General features: G+C 41.9%; 1 protein-coding gene across 2 annotated transcripts in view; it reads right to left on the reverse strand.

Annotated features, from left to right (window-relative positions):
• ank3b (ankyrin 3b) overlaps positions 1-15,470 on the reverse strand; it is a 716,427-nt gene that overhangs the window by 555,908 nt on the left and 145,049 nt on the right. Inside the window, exon 1 of one of the 2 annotated variants that reach the window (XM_072557888.1) lies at positions 6,854-7,420. The exons of the other annotated variant lie outside the window; for it this stretch is intronic. Coding sequence (XP_072413989.1) covers positions 6,854-6,916 — 63 coding nt within the window. The 5' untranslated portion in view covers positions 6,917-7,420. Of the gene's footprint in view, positions 1-6,853; positions 7,421-15,470 lie in introns of those variants that run through there. 2 annotated transcript variants of the gene reach the window in all.

Genomic DNA, 15,470 nt, shown 5'->3' on the forward strand with positions numbered 1-15,470 from the left:
CAGTATCTGAGGAGCAGGAAAGTTGATGTTTTGGGCATAAACTATTCATCATTCCTGATGAAGAGCTCATACTTGAAATATCAACTATCCTGCTCCTCGGATGCTGCCTGACTGGCTGTGCTTCTCCAGCACCAGGCTTTTCAAAGCACAAATTCAGTAAAACAGACTGTCTCACATGCAATTCTAGCAGCAGGAAGAGAACCCCAGCTTTTAGTTGCAACAGGGGAGAGAGAAATAAGAACTTTCACATTGAGCTTCAAGACACCAGCAACAACTGAAACAAACAACTAAAAATCCTGGCTCTGAGAGAGACTGACCCACCCATTCAGGCTGCTTTATTGTTCCGGCTTCAGAAAAAAAAAGCCCCAAGACCTCACACGCAGTTTACTTCATTAGATTTAAAGAAATTGCTTGGCACCTCCGTCTCAATCTTTCTTCATTAAAAAAAAAGGACAAAATACACCTCTTAACGCCACAGTATCATAACACTGAGCAAAGTAAACAATGCATAAGCCAATGAAAGCTGAACAATAAAATTAAGTGCAGACCTTATAAGATTGCAAAAATATTTTAAAACTCCTGTAATTAAACTTGTTGCACATTTTAAAACGAGTGTTTTTTTTTGCACCATGCACTGATAACTAAATCATGCAGCAAAGACCCATGTCTTCCTCCTTTTGTGGTCTTCAGTGGAGTCAGGTGCAACTATGATGTACCCTACAACCTATCCACCTCCAAATCAATATTGGCGATTTCAACTTTAACCATTGGAAACAGAGCATCAAAAGGTTTGCAGCTCAGGTTGAGGTTTAGGGTGTAGGTTTGCTCGCTGAGCTGTAGGTTTGATATCCAGATGTTTCATTACCTGGCTAGGTAACATCATCAGTGGCGACCTCCAAGTGAAGTGAAGCTGTTGTCTCCTGCTTTCTATTTATATCTTTCTCCTGGATGGGGTTCCTGGGGTTTGTAGTGATGTCATTTCCTGTTCGTTTTCTGAGGGGTTGATAGATGGCATCTAGATCTATGCATTTGTTGATGGCGTTGTGGTTGGAGTGCCAGGCCTCTAGGAATTCTCTGGCATGTCTTTGCTTAGCCTGTCCCAGGATAGATGTGTTGTCCCAGTCGAAATGGTGTTTTTTATCATCTGTGTGTAGGGCTATGAGGGAGAGTGGGTCGTGTCTTTTTGTGGCTAGCTGGTGTTCGTGTATCCTGGTGGCTAACTTTCTTCCCGTTTGTCCTACGTAGTGTTTGTGGCAGTCCTTGCATGGAATTTTGTAGATGACGTTGGCTTTGTCCATGGGTTGTACTGGGTCTTTTAAGTTGATTGATTTTTGTTTGAGGGTGTGGGTGGATTTGTGTGCTACTAGGATTCCGAGGGGTCTTAGTAGTCTGGCTGTCATTTCTGAAACTTCTTTGATGTATGGTAAAGTGGTTAGGGTTTCTGGCTGTGTTTGGTCTGCTTGTCGTGGTTTGTTCCTGAGGAATCTGCGCACTGTATTTTTTGAGTATCCATTCTTCTTGAATACGTTGTATAGGTGGTTCTCCTCTGTTTTCCGAAGTTCGCCTGTGCTGCAGTGTGTGGCGGCTTGTTGGAATAGTGTTCTGATACAGCTTTGTTTGTGTGTGTTGGGATGGTTGCTGGTGTAAAGTATTTGGTCAGTGTTTGTCAGTTTTCTGTACATGCAGGTTTGTAGTTCTCCGTTGTCCTTTCTTTCGACTGTGACGTCCAGGAATACGAGTTTGTTGTCGGTTTCTTCCTCCTTGGTGAACTTTATGCCTGTGAGGGTGTTGTTGATGATGTTAAATGTCTCTTCTATCTTGTTTCGTTTTGTGATGACAAAGATAGAAGAGACATTTAACATCATCAACAACACCCTCACAGGCATAAAGTTCACCAAGGGAGGAAGAAACCGACAACAAACTCGCATTCCTGGACGTCACAGTCGAAAGAAAGGACAACGGAGAACTACAAACCTGCATGTACAGAAAACTGACAAACACTGACCAAATACTTTACACCAGCAACCATCCCAACACACACAAACAAAGCTGTATCAGAACACTATTCCAACAAGCCGCCACACACTGCAGCACAGGCGAACTTCGGAAAACAGAGGAGAACCACCTATACAACGTATTCAAGAAGAATGGATACTCAAAAAATACAGTGCGCAGATTACTCAGGAACAAACCACGACAAGCAGACCAAACACAGCCAGAAACCCTAACCACTTTACCATACATCAAAGAAGTTTCAGAAATGACAGCCAGACTACTAAGACCCCTCGGAATCCTAGTAGCACACAAATCCACCCACACCCTCAAACAAAAATCAATCAACTTAAAAGACCCAGTACAACCCATGGACAAAGCCAACGTCATCTACAAAATTCCATGCAAGGACTGCCACAAACACTACGTAGGACAAACAGGAAGAAAGTTAGCCACCAGGATACACGAACACCAGCTAGCCACAAAAAGACACGACCCTCTCTCCCTCATAGCCCTACACACGGATGAAAAAAAAAACACCATTTCGACTGGGACAACACATCTATCTCTGGGACAGGCTAAGCAAAGACATGCCAGAGAATTCCTAGAGGCCTGGCACTCCAACCACAACACTATAAACAAACACCTAGATCTAGATGCCATCTATCAACCCCTCAGAAAACGAACAGGAAGTGACATCACTACAAACCCCAGGAACCCCATCCAGGAAAAAGATATAAATAGAAAGCAGCAGACAACAGCTTCGCTTCACTTGGAGGTCACCACTGATGATGTTACCTCGCCAGGTAATGAAACGTCTGGATATCAAACCTACAGCTCAGAGAGCAAACCTACACCCTAGGAGAATATTAAAAGTGGACGTAGAATCATAGAATCTAGATTAGAGTGGTGCTGGAAAAGCACAACAGGTCAGGTAGCATCCGAGGAGCAGGAAAATCAACATTTCGGGCAAAAGCCCTTCATTAGGAATGAAATATAGAATCACTACACAGTGTGGAAACAGGCCATTCAGCCTAACAAGGAGAAAGTGAGAACTGCAGATGCTGGAGATCAGAGCTAAAAATGTGTTGCTGGAAAAACGCAGGTCAGGCAGCATCCAAGGAGCAGGAGAATCGACGATTCGGGCATGAGCCCAAAGAAGGGCTCATACCCAAAACGTCGATTCACCATTCAGCCTAACAAGAGCATACCACCCCAGACCCACCCCCTTTCCCATCCCAGTAACCCTGCATTTCCCATGGCTAATGCACCTAACCTACACATCCCTGAACACCATGGGCAATCCATCTAAAGTGCATATCTTTGGACTGTGGGGGGGGGTGGGGGGGGGGGGGGAATTCAATCACTGGGTGGAAACCCACACACAGTTACCCAGGGTTGGAATCAAACCCTGGTACCTGGCACTGAGAGGCAGCAGTGCTGGCCTTGTGTTCATTGCCATCTGAGGGGGAGCTTAACCTACCTGGAAAGAAAAGGGTTTGTGTCAGGCATTCATTTTACATCCTGCAGCATGATCTCATCTCATTCCCATCAGACAGGCTAATTACGCCCATACAGCGGCTGGAATAGCTAACAGATTCAGTTACAGGAACGCTTGATGCCCACATGCAAGAAAAGAGAACAGGCCTTTTGGGCAAGGATGAGAAGTAATTAGTGTGGGATGTGGTTCATGTGGGGTATAAAGACTGGCAAAAGATCGATAGCAACAGAAACAGCTGTGTCACGTAGCATTGCATCAAAGAATAGCCCTGTGCAAGTCACATTGCATACCAGAAAAGCAAAGGGCAAGAAGGGGCCATGTGAATCATCAAACCTCTTGCTTTCAGCAACCAAATATCTGCAGAAACCTTCTTTCCCCAGAACTTTCTCCCTGCCTCAAAAACAAGGTATTTGAAACAAACATCCTGTATCCCTGATTTGGAAGAGCCAGTGTTGGACTGGGGTGGACAAAGTTAAAAATCACATGGCATGGTGGCTCTGTGGTCAGCACTGCTGCCTCACAGCACCAGGGTCCCAGGTTCGATTCTGGCCTCGGGTGACTGTCTGTGGAGTTTGCACATTCTCCCCTTGTCTGTGTGGGCTTCCTCCCACAGTCCAAAGATGTGCAGTCCAGGTGAATTGCCCATAGTGTTAGGTGCATTAGTCAAAGGGAAATAGGTCTGGGTGGGTTACTCTTCAGAGGGTCGGTGTGGACTGGTTGAGCCGAAGGGCCTATTTCCACACTGTAGGCAATCTATCAGGTTATAGTCTAACAGGTTTATTTGGAAGCACTAGCTTTCTGATTGCTGCTTCTTCAAGTGGTTGTGGACTATAAGATCATAAGACACAACTTATAGCAGATGGTTACAATGTGGTGTAACTGAAATTATATGTTGAGTAAGACCTGGTTTGTTTAAGTCTCTCATCTTTTAGAATGAACATGTTGGTTTCAGTTCTTTCTTATGTAAATCACAGAATTTTTTTAAAAGTTCTGTGATTTACATAAGAAATAACTGAAACCAACATGTTCATTCTAAAAGATGAGAGACTTAAACAATCCAGGTCTTACTCAACATATAATTTCAGTTACACCACATTGTAAACATTTGCTATAAATTCTGTGTCTTATACTCCTCAATCACCTGATGAAGGAGCTGCGCTCTGAAAGCTAGTGATTCCATATAAACCTGTTGGATTATAACCTGGTGTTGAGATTTTTAATTCTGGATCCCAGGGAGGAGGGTGGCTGTGTGTGTCTGCATACTTATGGTTTGGATGGGGGTTGGGTTGACACATGTACAGGAATAGGATCCCAAAGGGTCGTAGACAGGAAATTCCTCACCAGGTAGAGAAAAAGGATACAAGATTAAAAGTGCATTATGATATTAGTTACCAGTCTGGCAATGGCTCTTTGTGAAATCCAATATAAAGATGTTAACTCGTCCAGTTCAACTGCGTAGCAGCATTCTTGAGACAGCAGGGAAAGAACTGCCATACACATTCAGAGATTGGAGAGCTCGGAATCATAAGGGTTACACCTCCAGCCTACCCTCAGTGTGACTGTTAAAGCAGTTAATCATTGTGTGTCACACATTTTCTGGGAGATTCTGGGTCAGGATTTTTCTTCTAAGACAGACAATTGGCAGAACTGACAAAGTACTGACCAATACATATCACTAATCTTCAACATTCCTAAAAATATCAGAAATAAAGCTTGCGAAAAATGCAGTCCTTGAGGGGTTAAAGAGTGTCATAATATGAAAACCACACCCAACATCTGGGTTAGCAGAAAGGTTATATCTACATGATGTGTGTTATCTATGTTTAACCCCTAAGCAAATATGTTTAAAGGCAAATTCACCAGTATTCATTATTTGATCATCACTTAGAAAACTTGAATTCGCTTGCACTGATGTCAGTTCACACCTGTAGGTTCTGTACATGACTAATAACAGACTGAAGATCTCATTAGGTTGCAAAAGGAAGACCGCACAGCTCAGAAACTGCCTATGAAACCATGATGCAAGGTCCATCCTCATTAATCGGGCTTGAGCCCCATCGCCCAACAAGGTAATTACAACGCTGACTTAGTTTAACCCTTTGAATTCCAGGAACCCATTCCCCCAGCTTTCAGATCCTCCATTTTCCCTTTGTTCAACACGTCAATTTCCTCAACTGATTTCTAATAACAAGAAATACTGCAAAAATACAACAACAATTAAAATGTAATGGAAGCACCCATCAGTGATTGGGTCGAGGAGGAATAATAGCGACAGATGCTAAATTTCCCCAAATCCATTAAGGAATTGGTTTTCAAATCGACCTTGTAAAAGCAGTAACCCCTTTGCCAGATAACTATAAAAGGTCCATTATAAAAATTGATACACCTCCCCAGAAAATACAGATTGAGGCATTTAACTCATGTTAGGACTTGGACACTTGCCAATCATAGATATTATAACATTTGGTCCACCCACCCCAGTAAATTTTCTTGACAAACAGTCTGTGATATTAGACAAAGGACAGACTGAAGGGCGGGGGTTAAACCTGCAATATTCTCCTGGCGCTCTAAGGGTTAAGGTTAAGGAACCTTAAAAATCCGCCTCATTGAGGAGACAGCCTGGTACAAACACCCTGACACTGAATTCAGACAGAAGGAGACGGAAACAAACCGAAAGACACATCTTCCAGTCTGTGCTACCTTTGTCTCCCATTATCATTAACCCCTAATACACCGACTGTGCACCGTGCCCGAAAAATAAACGAACAGGCAATTTCTCAAAACATTATTCTGAGGCGTTCCGCACAGATATTCCAAAATAGCTTCACTTAAAGAGTCTCACACTCTGACAATATAACTGATTATTATTATTAATAATAAAGAAAACAAATCTACTATAATTTTGATTTACTTTCACTTTTCGCCAGAAAAAAAACGCTCTTTATAAAATAAAACAAAACCCCCCACAAATTATCTCGCCCATATAATAAGCTCGGAAATTGCAAATGTCAATAAGGCAGAGGCAGCATGAACATGTGGGAGCTTCAAACACTGTTGCTCGGCTCCAATGCTGACTACATAAGAATTTTATACTCTCATCTTCCAATGTTGCTTCCCGTCCATACAAACCCTGTCGAAGTAGCATTTCAAAAGCTCGACAGTGAACACACCCATCATATACCAGGCGTAAACAGAACCAGCTCCCATTCTAGCAAGTTCTTTTCCCCGAATTTGAATCTCAGTCTCTGGATCAAGGAAACTTTGTTTTGGGGGATGACCAGGGCGAGAATAGAGGGGAATAACGAGACAAATGATTTTGGGGTTAAAATTTTTAAAAAAAGACACTTTTCATCCTTTTACCTTTTTGCCCCTCTTCTTCCTATGAGCAGGTTTTGATCCATTTTTCTTTGGTTCCTCACTCATTTTGTGAAATAAATGTTTATTTCACCAAAGGAAAAAGAGTGCACTCCACTTATCCGACATCCGAGGCGTTTTTTTTTTGTTGCAAATATACTCATCGAGATCCCAAAAGGTTTAATCCATGTGACGCCGTCTCAGAGACAGATAGATGTTTCAGTACTGGTTACAAACATTTCAGTTCCAGCTGATCCCGGATTTCTGACTTGCCTCCTCTTTCCACCAGCAGAAATTGCTTCTCCAAACTCAACAACAAAATAAAAAAAAAATCAATATCCTTTCTTCATTTTATACTGAGATGCTATGTGAGTCTTTTTTTTCCCCCTCCACTGATATATATAATAAATTTCCCCCAAACAGATGATGCGGTTTTTGAAACTGCTCTCAGTTACTGAATCCCTCTTTCCCCAACCAAGGAGAAGAGGAGGGGGGGAAAAGAGAGAAAAAAAAATCAATAATGTTAACCCGCTGTAATATGCTGCACTGCCACTAGGTAGGGACTAACCAAAACACTGGTTGAGGTTCGGTCAGAAAAGGCAGCCTCGAATGATTGGTCTGAGATTGGGTTCCACTCATCTCCCAGTGAGGCCACTCCCATCTGTGCGCAGAGAGCTGGCATAACAAACGTTAATATACTGCTACCCAAGATATAACCATTATTAGTTCGAAACTTCAGCTCAAACGTATCTTGTGGGGAAGGAAAAACTGCCCCGAGATTTAAATGTTAAACACCAGCATTTCAAAAAGTATATACCAGAACTGGACTATTTTTAATTTTAACCTAATCACGTTATACCAATCCCATCAGCTAAAGTGTCCCTTCAAATCAATACAAGCAATTAACCACTTAAATACATTAAGCAGGAACTACTGCTGATGCATGGTGAAGTTCTGCCCTTGATACTTGTTCACCAGCTGCCTGTATCTATCTCAAAGCATCACAAGAACAAGTGGTTTGAAGTCACTTCCAATTCCTGGGTGAATGGAACAGCAGTGATGCTGTTACTTAGCAAATAGCTTTCTTCTGGCCAGCTGCTGCCAGTCACTGTGCACTTTGACCTCACCCCACCCCCGAAAGTGAGATGACTGGATCTATAAGCGATTATTATCTGTGATATACATCTTTATATTAAAGAACACAATCAGCCATAGTTCCTGAAAAAGATATAGATACATTGAAGCAATCATCTGTTGCACATTGGTATAACACAGCACTGTATGTGCATTGTCTGCCCGACTGTTCACAGTGCACATCTCACCGTCACACTCAACTCTGGTGAGACACAGCAAGTCAAAGACAAAAACAACATTATAGAGGCACTTTGGATAAATAGCTCATGAGCAGCGTAGTAAGGAAATGAAGGTTTTGCACCGAATAAATATCATGTGGGTGCAGAGCTTACTAATGGAATGCAGGCTGGAGGTCTAATCAGGCTCTCTCTTAATGCTTTCAAAATTCACAAGAAAAATGTCGCACTTCAGACCTCATTACAGAACCCACAATTGGGAAGAGAATTTAATAACATATATAGATATCTGAAATACAGTTTCCGGGATGCTTTCTTTTGTATTCATGGCATTATTTTATCTATTTTACTGACAACTGAACAATCTTGAAAGCGAAAAACACTATATGATTAAAGAAGGTGGAGGTTAAATGCTTTGTCATTTGTTCATATGTAAAGCTTTTTAAAAATCATGCCAGCAACATAAGCTTAAAACATTGGAGATTTTCGTTCAGCTACAAAAGAACAGGGGAATACATTCAGAAAACATTTACAATTTCTGAAACAGTGTATTATTTATCGTACTCAATTTTGCAAATATTACCTAGCATCTTTAAATTCTGACATTTTGTGTTTACTCTTCCTGTGATCTCGCCATGGGTCTAATAAGATTAGTCTTTGAAAATTCAAATCTAGCACATTACAGCCCCTGTGATTTGCCAAATACTTTCTTTATCACACACCAAAGTAAAAATGACAAGAATGACAGATTGCTGTTCCATTTGCCAGAGTAAACCGATGCTACAAAGATGAGGCAACCAGAGATTAACAATTAAAGGTAGTACTTTGAAATACATTAATAGGGACAGTTGAAAGAATTAGCCAGATAACATGGTTGGGGTGCAAACAAATGGAGGTGAGGTGAAGGGAGAAGGTGGAAGATTCAACACTCACTCATTTAAAGCACTGATGAAGATTAATCTCTCATACCGCCACAGGGAGGTCAATAGTTCAGGCCCATAATTTAAAGTGAAGAAATACACCATACTTTATACGGTGGTTCCATTAACACTGATTGCTAAGGTAACAAGCAACTTCAATCTTCTGATTGGATGACTAGTGTGCAAGCCAAACAAAATCTGTCATTTTTTTTTCTGAAAAACACTATCTCGTTGGCACTTGGATTGTATGAGGATAGTTAGACAAGGATGCAACACAACACTCATTGCCACACCCTCATCACTCGATGCCTGGAGGAAGAACGCCTCATCTTCCACCTTGGGACCCTCCAACCACACAGCATCAATGTGGATTTCATCAGTTTCCTCACTTCCCATTCCCCCACCTTATCCCAGATCCAACCATGCAACTCAGCACTGCCCTCATGACCTGTCCATCTTCCTTCCCACCTACCTGCTCCACCCTCTCCAAACTTTCACCATAACCCCCACATCCACCTACCTATTGCATTCTCAGCTTCCTTCCCCCCCAGCCCCAGCCCCCTCCCATTTATCTCTCAGCCCCCTTGGCTCACAAGCCTCATTCCTGATGAAAGTCTTTTGCCCGAAACGTCGATTCTCCTGCTCCTCGGGTGCTGCCTGACCTGCTGTGCTTTTCCAGCACTACACTCTAGACGAGGATGCACCCAACTGTTCTCTCCTGTATGAGGTCAGCAGTTGAAGTGACTTTGCATTAACTGGTCAAAAAAGTTCAACTCACATCCCAGCTTACCCAGCATCAAATCACTGGTTTACTAAAGGAGTGCTGTGCTAGTGGATTGCCATCCTGAAGAAATGTCAAAACTGGAGTGCTGGCCTACTTGTATGAAAGTATATGAATGACCACACAGGACTCTTAAGAGTTGAACAAATGCTCCAGTGTCTTGCTCAATAATTACTCCTCAACCAGAACCACTGCAATCTAGTCACTCATCTACTGACTGTGGTACCTTCAAAGTCTGTACAAGCATCCTCTGCAGTACGATCCTAGTGCAACTCATGTCAGTTAATTTCACACATAGGAAAATCTCATAGGATATATAGCACAGACAGGTGCCACTTTGCCCAAACAGTCCATGCTGGTGCTCCCCTTGAGCCTCTTTTCTAACCTAAACTACCATTGAAACAATCTCTTCCATTGTTCCTCAAACAATTATTGGTTTCCTTTAGGTTCAAAAATGCTAATCTCTTCAATCCAGGTTAGAGAGAAGGGGCATATACCATTGTTCAAAAGGACCAGTGTGCTCGGGTATTAGGTTTAGGGACCATAACTTTTGTCCTCGCCCATGTTTCACCCAATACCAAGACCCACTGTTGCATCAGAGCATCTCCAGCAAATCTTTCTCATCCCAACCTAACATTAGTGTAACTGAAGTTCGTCCAGATCTAACGACTGGCCTCATGGTCCAAAGTCAAGCCTGTGGAGGGCTTTAAAAACGGGTTTCAGTTTTTAAAATAATTCCTTCAGTAACTCATGATTCATCTCATCGAGATTGAGTGAATTTTCTCCTGAAGACTGGCAGGTTTTTAAATAATTCCTCTTGCTTTAAATCCCATCTATTATCATAACTGCTCCTCCAACAGGACCAGCCTGAAATATCTTACAAGGACAGATTTCAAAACTCATTTCTCTATTCAACTCCACCACCCTTCCTTTGACTCTCTGTATTAACAAAAGATTTTCAGATTTTTTTCACTTGGCCCCAAATCGATTTTCCTATTCTCTCTTTGCACTTCATTTCCTCCTCTTATAACTCTGTGCTTTCCATATTCAGTTTGACTCTATTATAAACTTAACAATCAATCTTTTTTCTTTTGAATGCTTTTAATTTCCACTTCTGTTGCCACACATGAAACACCAATTTGGACACAGTCTGCCCCAGAGGAATGTGTCTACTCCATACAAAAACCACTGCCCCCACCATTGTTCAGTTACTAAGTTTGACACCCAATTTTTGATTGCTTTTCAAATCCTTCAAGTTAGCCCAAGACAAGTTATACAATTTTACATGTGATTATACCGTGTCTTTTTCATTAACCATTCTAAACTTGGTGACTTTGTCATCATTGCTCCCCAGTTGTTCCCCATTGAAACATGCTCCAGTTATTCGGAGAGGAAAGACAGCATTGCTTCCTTCCTCATTGTCTCGTACACCTGGCAGGAATTCCTCGCAGGAATTCCTCGCAGGTTTTGGCCTTGATGCTATTGCTAATCCCAATCTATAATAAGAATGGGAGAGCTCAGTATTCATTGTCGTGGACCAGATCAATCCTCCTCAAAATGTTAAGACAGTCTAGACCCTAACTACTAATCTTAAAAGGTTACGGTAAGCTGTTGCGTACCAGATGCAATTGATCCGTCAAGCTACCAGATTTAAAGCAAAACATGCTTTATTCATGCACATTTAAAATACAACAAAAGTTGGAATTGGAATAACTTATTTCAGTTGAAAATCTTAAGATACTATAACTATTACAATATAGTAATATCCCATAAACACACACTTGGCAAAAAGCAAATTCAGAATACAAATTGTTTCACATGCAGGTAGAGCTTTTAGCTAGAACTGAGAGGGAAAGAAATAGCTTTCACTTCTTTCAGTCCTCAACAGCAACTGCTGAAAGCTAAACTAAAGATCCTGGTTCTAGTAGAGGTTAACCACACCCATTCAGGCTGCTTCTATTGTGCCAACTTTTTTTAAAATCCCAAAGCCTCACAAGCTGTTTATTCTAGTGGCCCTGGTCGACTGATGGATATCTCTGACTTAAAACCTCTCTTTGATATCAAAAACATGAAAAATAACCATCAAAGCCATAGCATTATCACATCATCGCTTATTCCTAAAGACTTAACTATTGCAATGTACGACATTGACTCCACAAGTTTCCATTTATAAATCCCATCCTTGTGCTTTAATCCATCCATAACCATACATCGTCTAACCTATGTAGCCTCTTTTAGCACTTGTGACTCGAAGTTTGGTGCGAGAGAATTCATGGGACATTGGCAGCAGTACTGGGGAAGGAGAGTGTTGTTCTGATGGGAAAGCTCCACCTGAATCATGCTGGGGCCACAAGTCCTGGTGAATCACTTAACTAGGGCTGTGGATAGGGCTTGAAACTAAATAGATGGAGGGAAGGAGTTGGGTTCAGTTGCATGGTAACATATGGAAAAAGTTAAGGGAGGCTTGGCTTGGCTCAGCAGGGGTATTGACGTTTTCAGAACAGGTGAATGGACAGAGTATGGAATGTGTAAGGAATCTAACTTCAGGCATGGCAGGTAAGGGGATAACTATGAGAAGGGGGCAATCACACTGCACTGAGAGTGTTGTACTTAAATGCACACAATAGATGAAACAAGGTCAACATGGCTTCATCAAGGAGAGGACACGCCTGACAAATCTGTTAGAATTCTTTCACAAAGGAAAGCCAGTGAACGTGATCTATTTGAATTTCCAGAAAGTCTTTGACATGATCCTGCACAGGAGGGGTGCTACATAAGATAACAGCCCATGGTGTTAGGGGGAAGGATTGGCTGACTTGCAAAAGGACAAAGCGGGGATGAAGGGGCCTTTTTCAAGATGGCAGCCAGTTCCTAGTGCAGTTCCGCAGGGGTCACTGCTGGGACCACAAGTTATGCATTAACAATCTGGACAAAGGAACTGAGGGCATTGTTGCTGTTTGCAAGTGACACAAAAGGTAGGTGGAGGGACCGGTAGTATTGAGGAAGCGGGGAGGCTGGAGAAGGACTTGGACAGGTTAGGAGAGTGGGCAAAGAAGTGACAGATGGAACACAACATGGAAAAGTGAGGTTATGCACTTTGGTAGGAAGAATAGAAGCACAGACTATTTCCTAAACAAATGCAACGTCAGCATTCATTTCGTGAGGGCTAGAAAATAACAGCAGAGATGTGCTGCTGAGGCTGTATAAGGCTCTGGTCAGACCACATTTGGAATATTGTGAGTAGTTTTAGTCCCCGTATCTCAGGATGGATGTGCTAGAGGGGGTTCAGAGGAGGTTAACAAGAATGGTCCTGTGGATGAAGGGCTTGTCATCTGAGGAGTGATTGAGGACTCTGGGTCTGTACTCGATGGAGTTTAGAAGGATGACATGGTAACTGATTGAAATGTACAGAATACTGAGAAGCTTGGATACAGTGGACAGGGAGAAGATGTTTCCACTAGTAAGAGAGACTAACATCCAGGGGAACAACCTCAATGTGAAGGGACGATCCTTTACAACGGAGGTGATGAGGAATTTCTTCAGCCAGAAGGTGGTGAATCTGTGGAACTCATTGTCACAGAAGATCATGGCAGCCAAGTCATAGAGTATTTTTTAAAGACAGAGATAGATAAATTCTTGATTAATAAGGGGAGAAGGCAGGAGAATGGGGTTGAGAAACATATCCATCATGATTGAATGGCAGAGCAGATTCAATGGACTGAATGGCCTAATTCTGCTCCTATAGCTATGGTCCTGGAGCACTGCAACCCCTCCAACCAAAACCTCTGCATTCCTCTGACTCTAGGCTACGTACATATCCTCCACTCCTACCATCTCACCACATCTGGGCAATTAGGGATGGGCAATAAAATGTTGGCCAAGCTAGTGATGCTCACATCACATGAATGAATTAAAAAAATAAGTTAGTGGTCAGCTATGTACTACCCGTCAGTCCTCACATCATGCTCTCGATTGACCACTCCCTCTCCTGAAATCCCACGTCGAGATTTTGGTCATACTTTCTGATATTTCCTTGTGTGTTTCTGGATCATTTCTGTCCAGTGTGCCAAGGGATTCTACTTTCAGTGTTGAAGGCACCTTATGAATTGGCTGACACCTCCTCCTCCCACAAAATGGTAACAACTGCACTTCACATGCATTGGTTGTCAAGTGCTTGGGACAATCTTGCTGACAATAACATGGTGCAGCCTGGGAGCAAGTTACATACCATTTACATGTCATTGATCATGAAAGCGACAGGATTTTCCACTTGGATCTAGGAACTGCAACTCCAGAATGTCAACGTACAAAATCCAGGATAAGGAATTGTTATTACTGTATAGAGTTTAACAGAGCTGTTTTCTGTTCAGCTAGTTGTGTTTTTTTTGACAATTTCACAACATAAACTTACCTGCTCAACTTTTAAGAGTGCAATCTCCAAAAGCATTAATCAAATGCAAATAGCTCTTTGTTTCCATTAAAACAGCTGCTGAATGAAATGATTGAATCTATAGAGCTCTATTAATACTCTGCAAAGGCAAACAGGGACATGGGAAAACCAAAAGTCCTGATCTGCATGACAGCTTGTTTAGGATTCTGGGATTCCCCTGTAGATACTGACACATCCCACAGAGACTGTATGCTCAACCTTATAGGACATGACTTGTGACTTGATACCATCCAGGAATTAGATTTTCTTTCTCATAATTTACCTGTTGGAGGGTCAGGTTCAATTACCGCAGTGTCTCATAATTATTAACTTGTGAATGCTCATAAAAAGTAACACCTCCATTTGATTCATAACTTATAAATTCAGCAAGATTAAGCAGTCCAATAGTTAAGGAGATTGGAGTGCGGACCCCATTTAGTAAAAACGAATGTGCTAAGATGCAGAATGAATTTGTTTTAAATGGGCTGTTTCATGGGATGAGGGGTCACTATCTCAGCCAGCACTTATTGCCCATTCCTAATTTCTCTGGAGAAAGTGGTGGCGAGGTGACCTCTTGAACTGTGACAAACCTTGCGCTTTAGGGAGATATTTCCAGGATGTTGAACCAGTGACAATGAAAGAACAGTGAGGTAGCTCCAAGTCAGGATACCAAGTGAAACTTGCAGTTGATGGCATTTCCCAGTATCAGCTGCCCTTGTTCTTCTGCATGGTAGTGTTCGTGAATTTGGAAGGTACTGTTGGTGGAGCAAATTGTCTACATAACCTTCAATGATCCCAGGACACCCTGAAGTGTCTATAGCAAATGAGTAATTCTAAAATGATGTCATTGTTGTAATGTAAGGAATGATTATATAAGTATTTTGGACATAAAATCTATCACATTATATGTTTCAACTGTGTCTGCTAACCGACATTTAAAACAGTGGATTATGTTTCAATTGTGTTGCTGTGCAGAAGCCCTCTTCTTCTAAGAGACTGAGAACTATTCCATGGATTTGACATTCGAGTGTACAATACCTATTTTCAATCATGTCAACCATTTCATTTGCCCATTTCAGGCTGGACCATCCTTGTTAACCTCCAGCCATATTTACTTGATATTACAAAAAGCAGTTCCAATTCACTTGACCTTTTCAGGTGGGCAGCACAGTGGCTCAGTGGT

This window comes from Chiloscyllium punctatum, chromosome 38, assembly GCF_047496795.1.
Source record: "Chiloscyllium punctatum isolate Juve2018m chromosome 38, sChiPun1.3, whole genome shotgun sequence".
Lineage (NCBI taxonomy): Eukaryota > Metazoa > Chordata > Chondrichthyes > Orectolobiformes > Hemiscylliidae > Chiloscyllium > Chiloscyllium punctatum.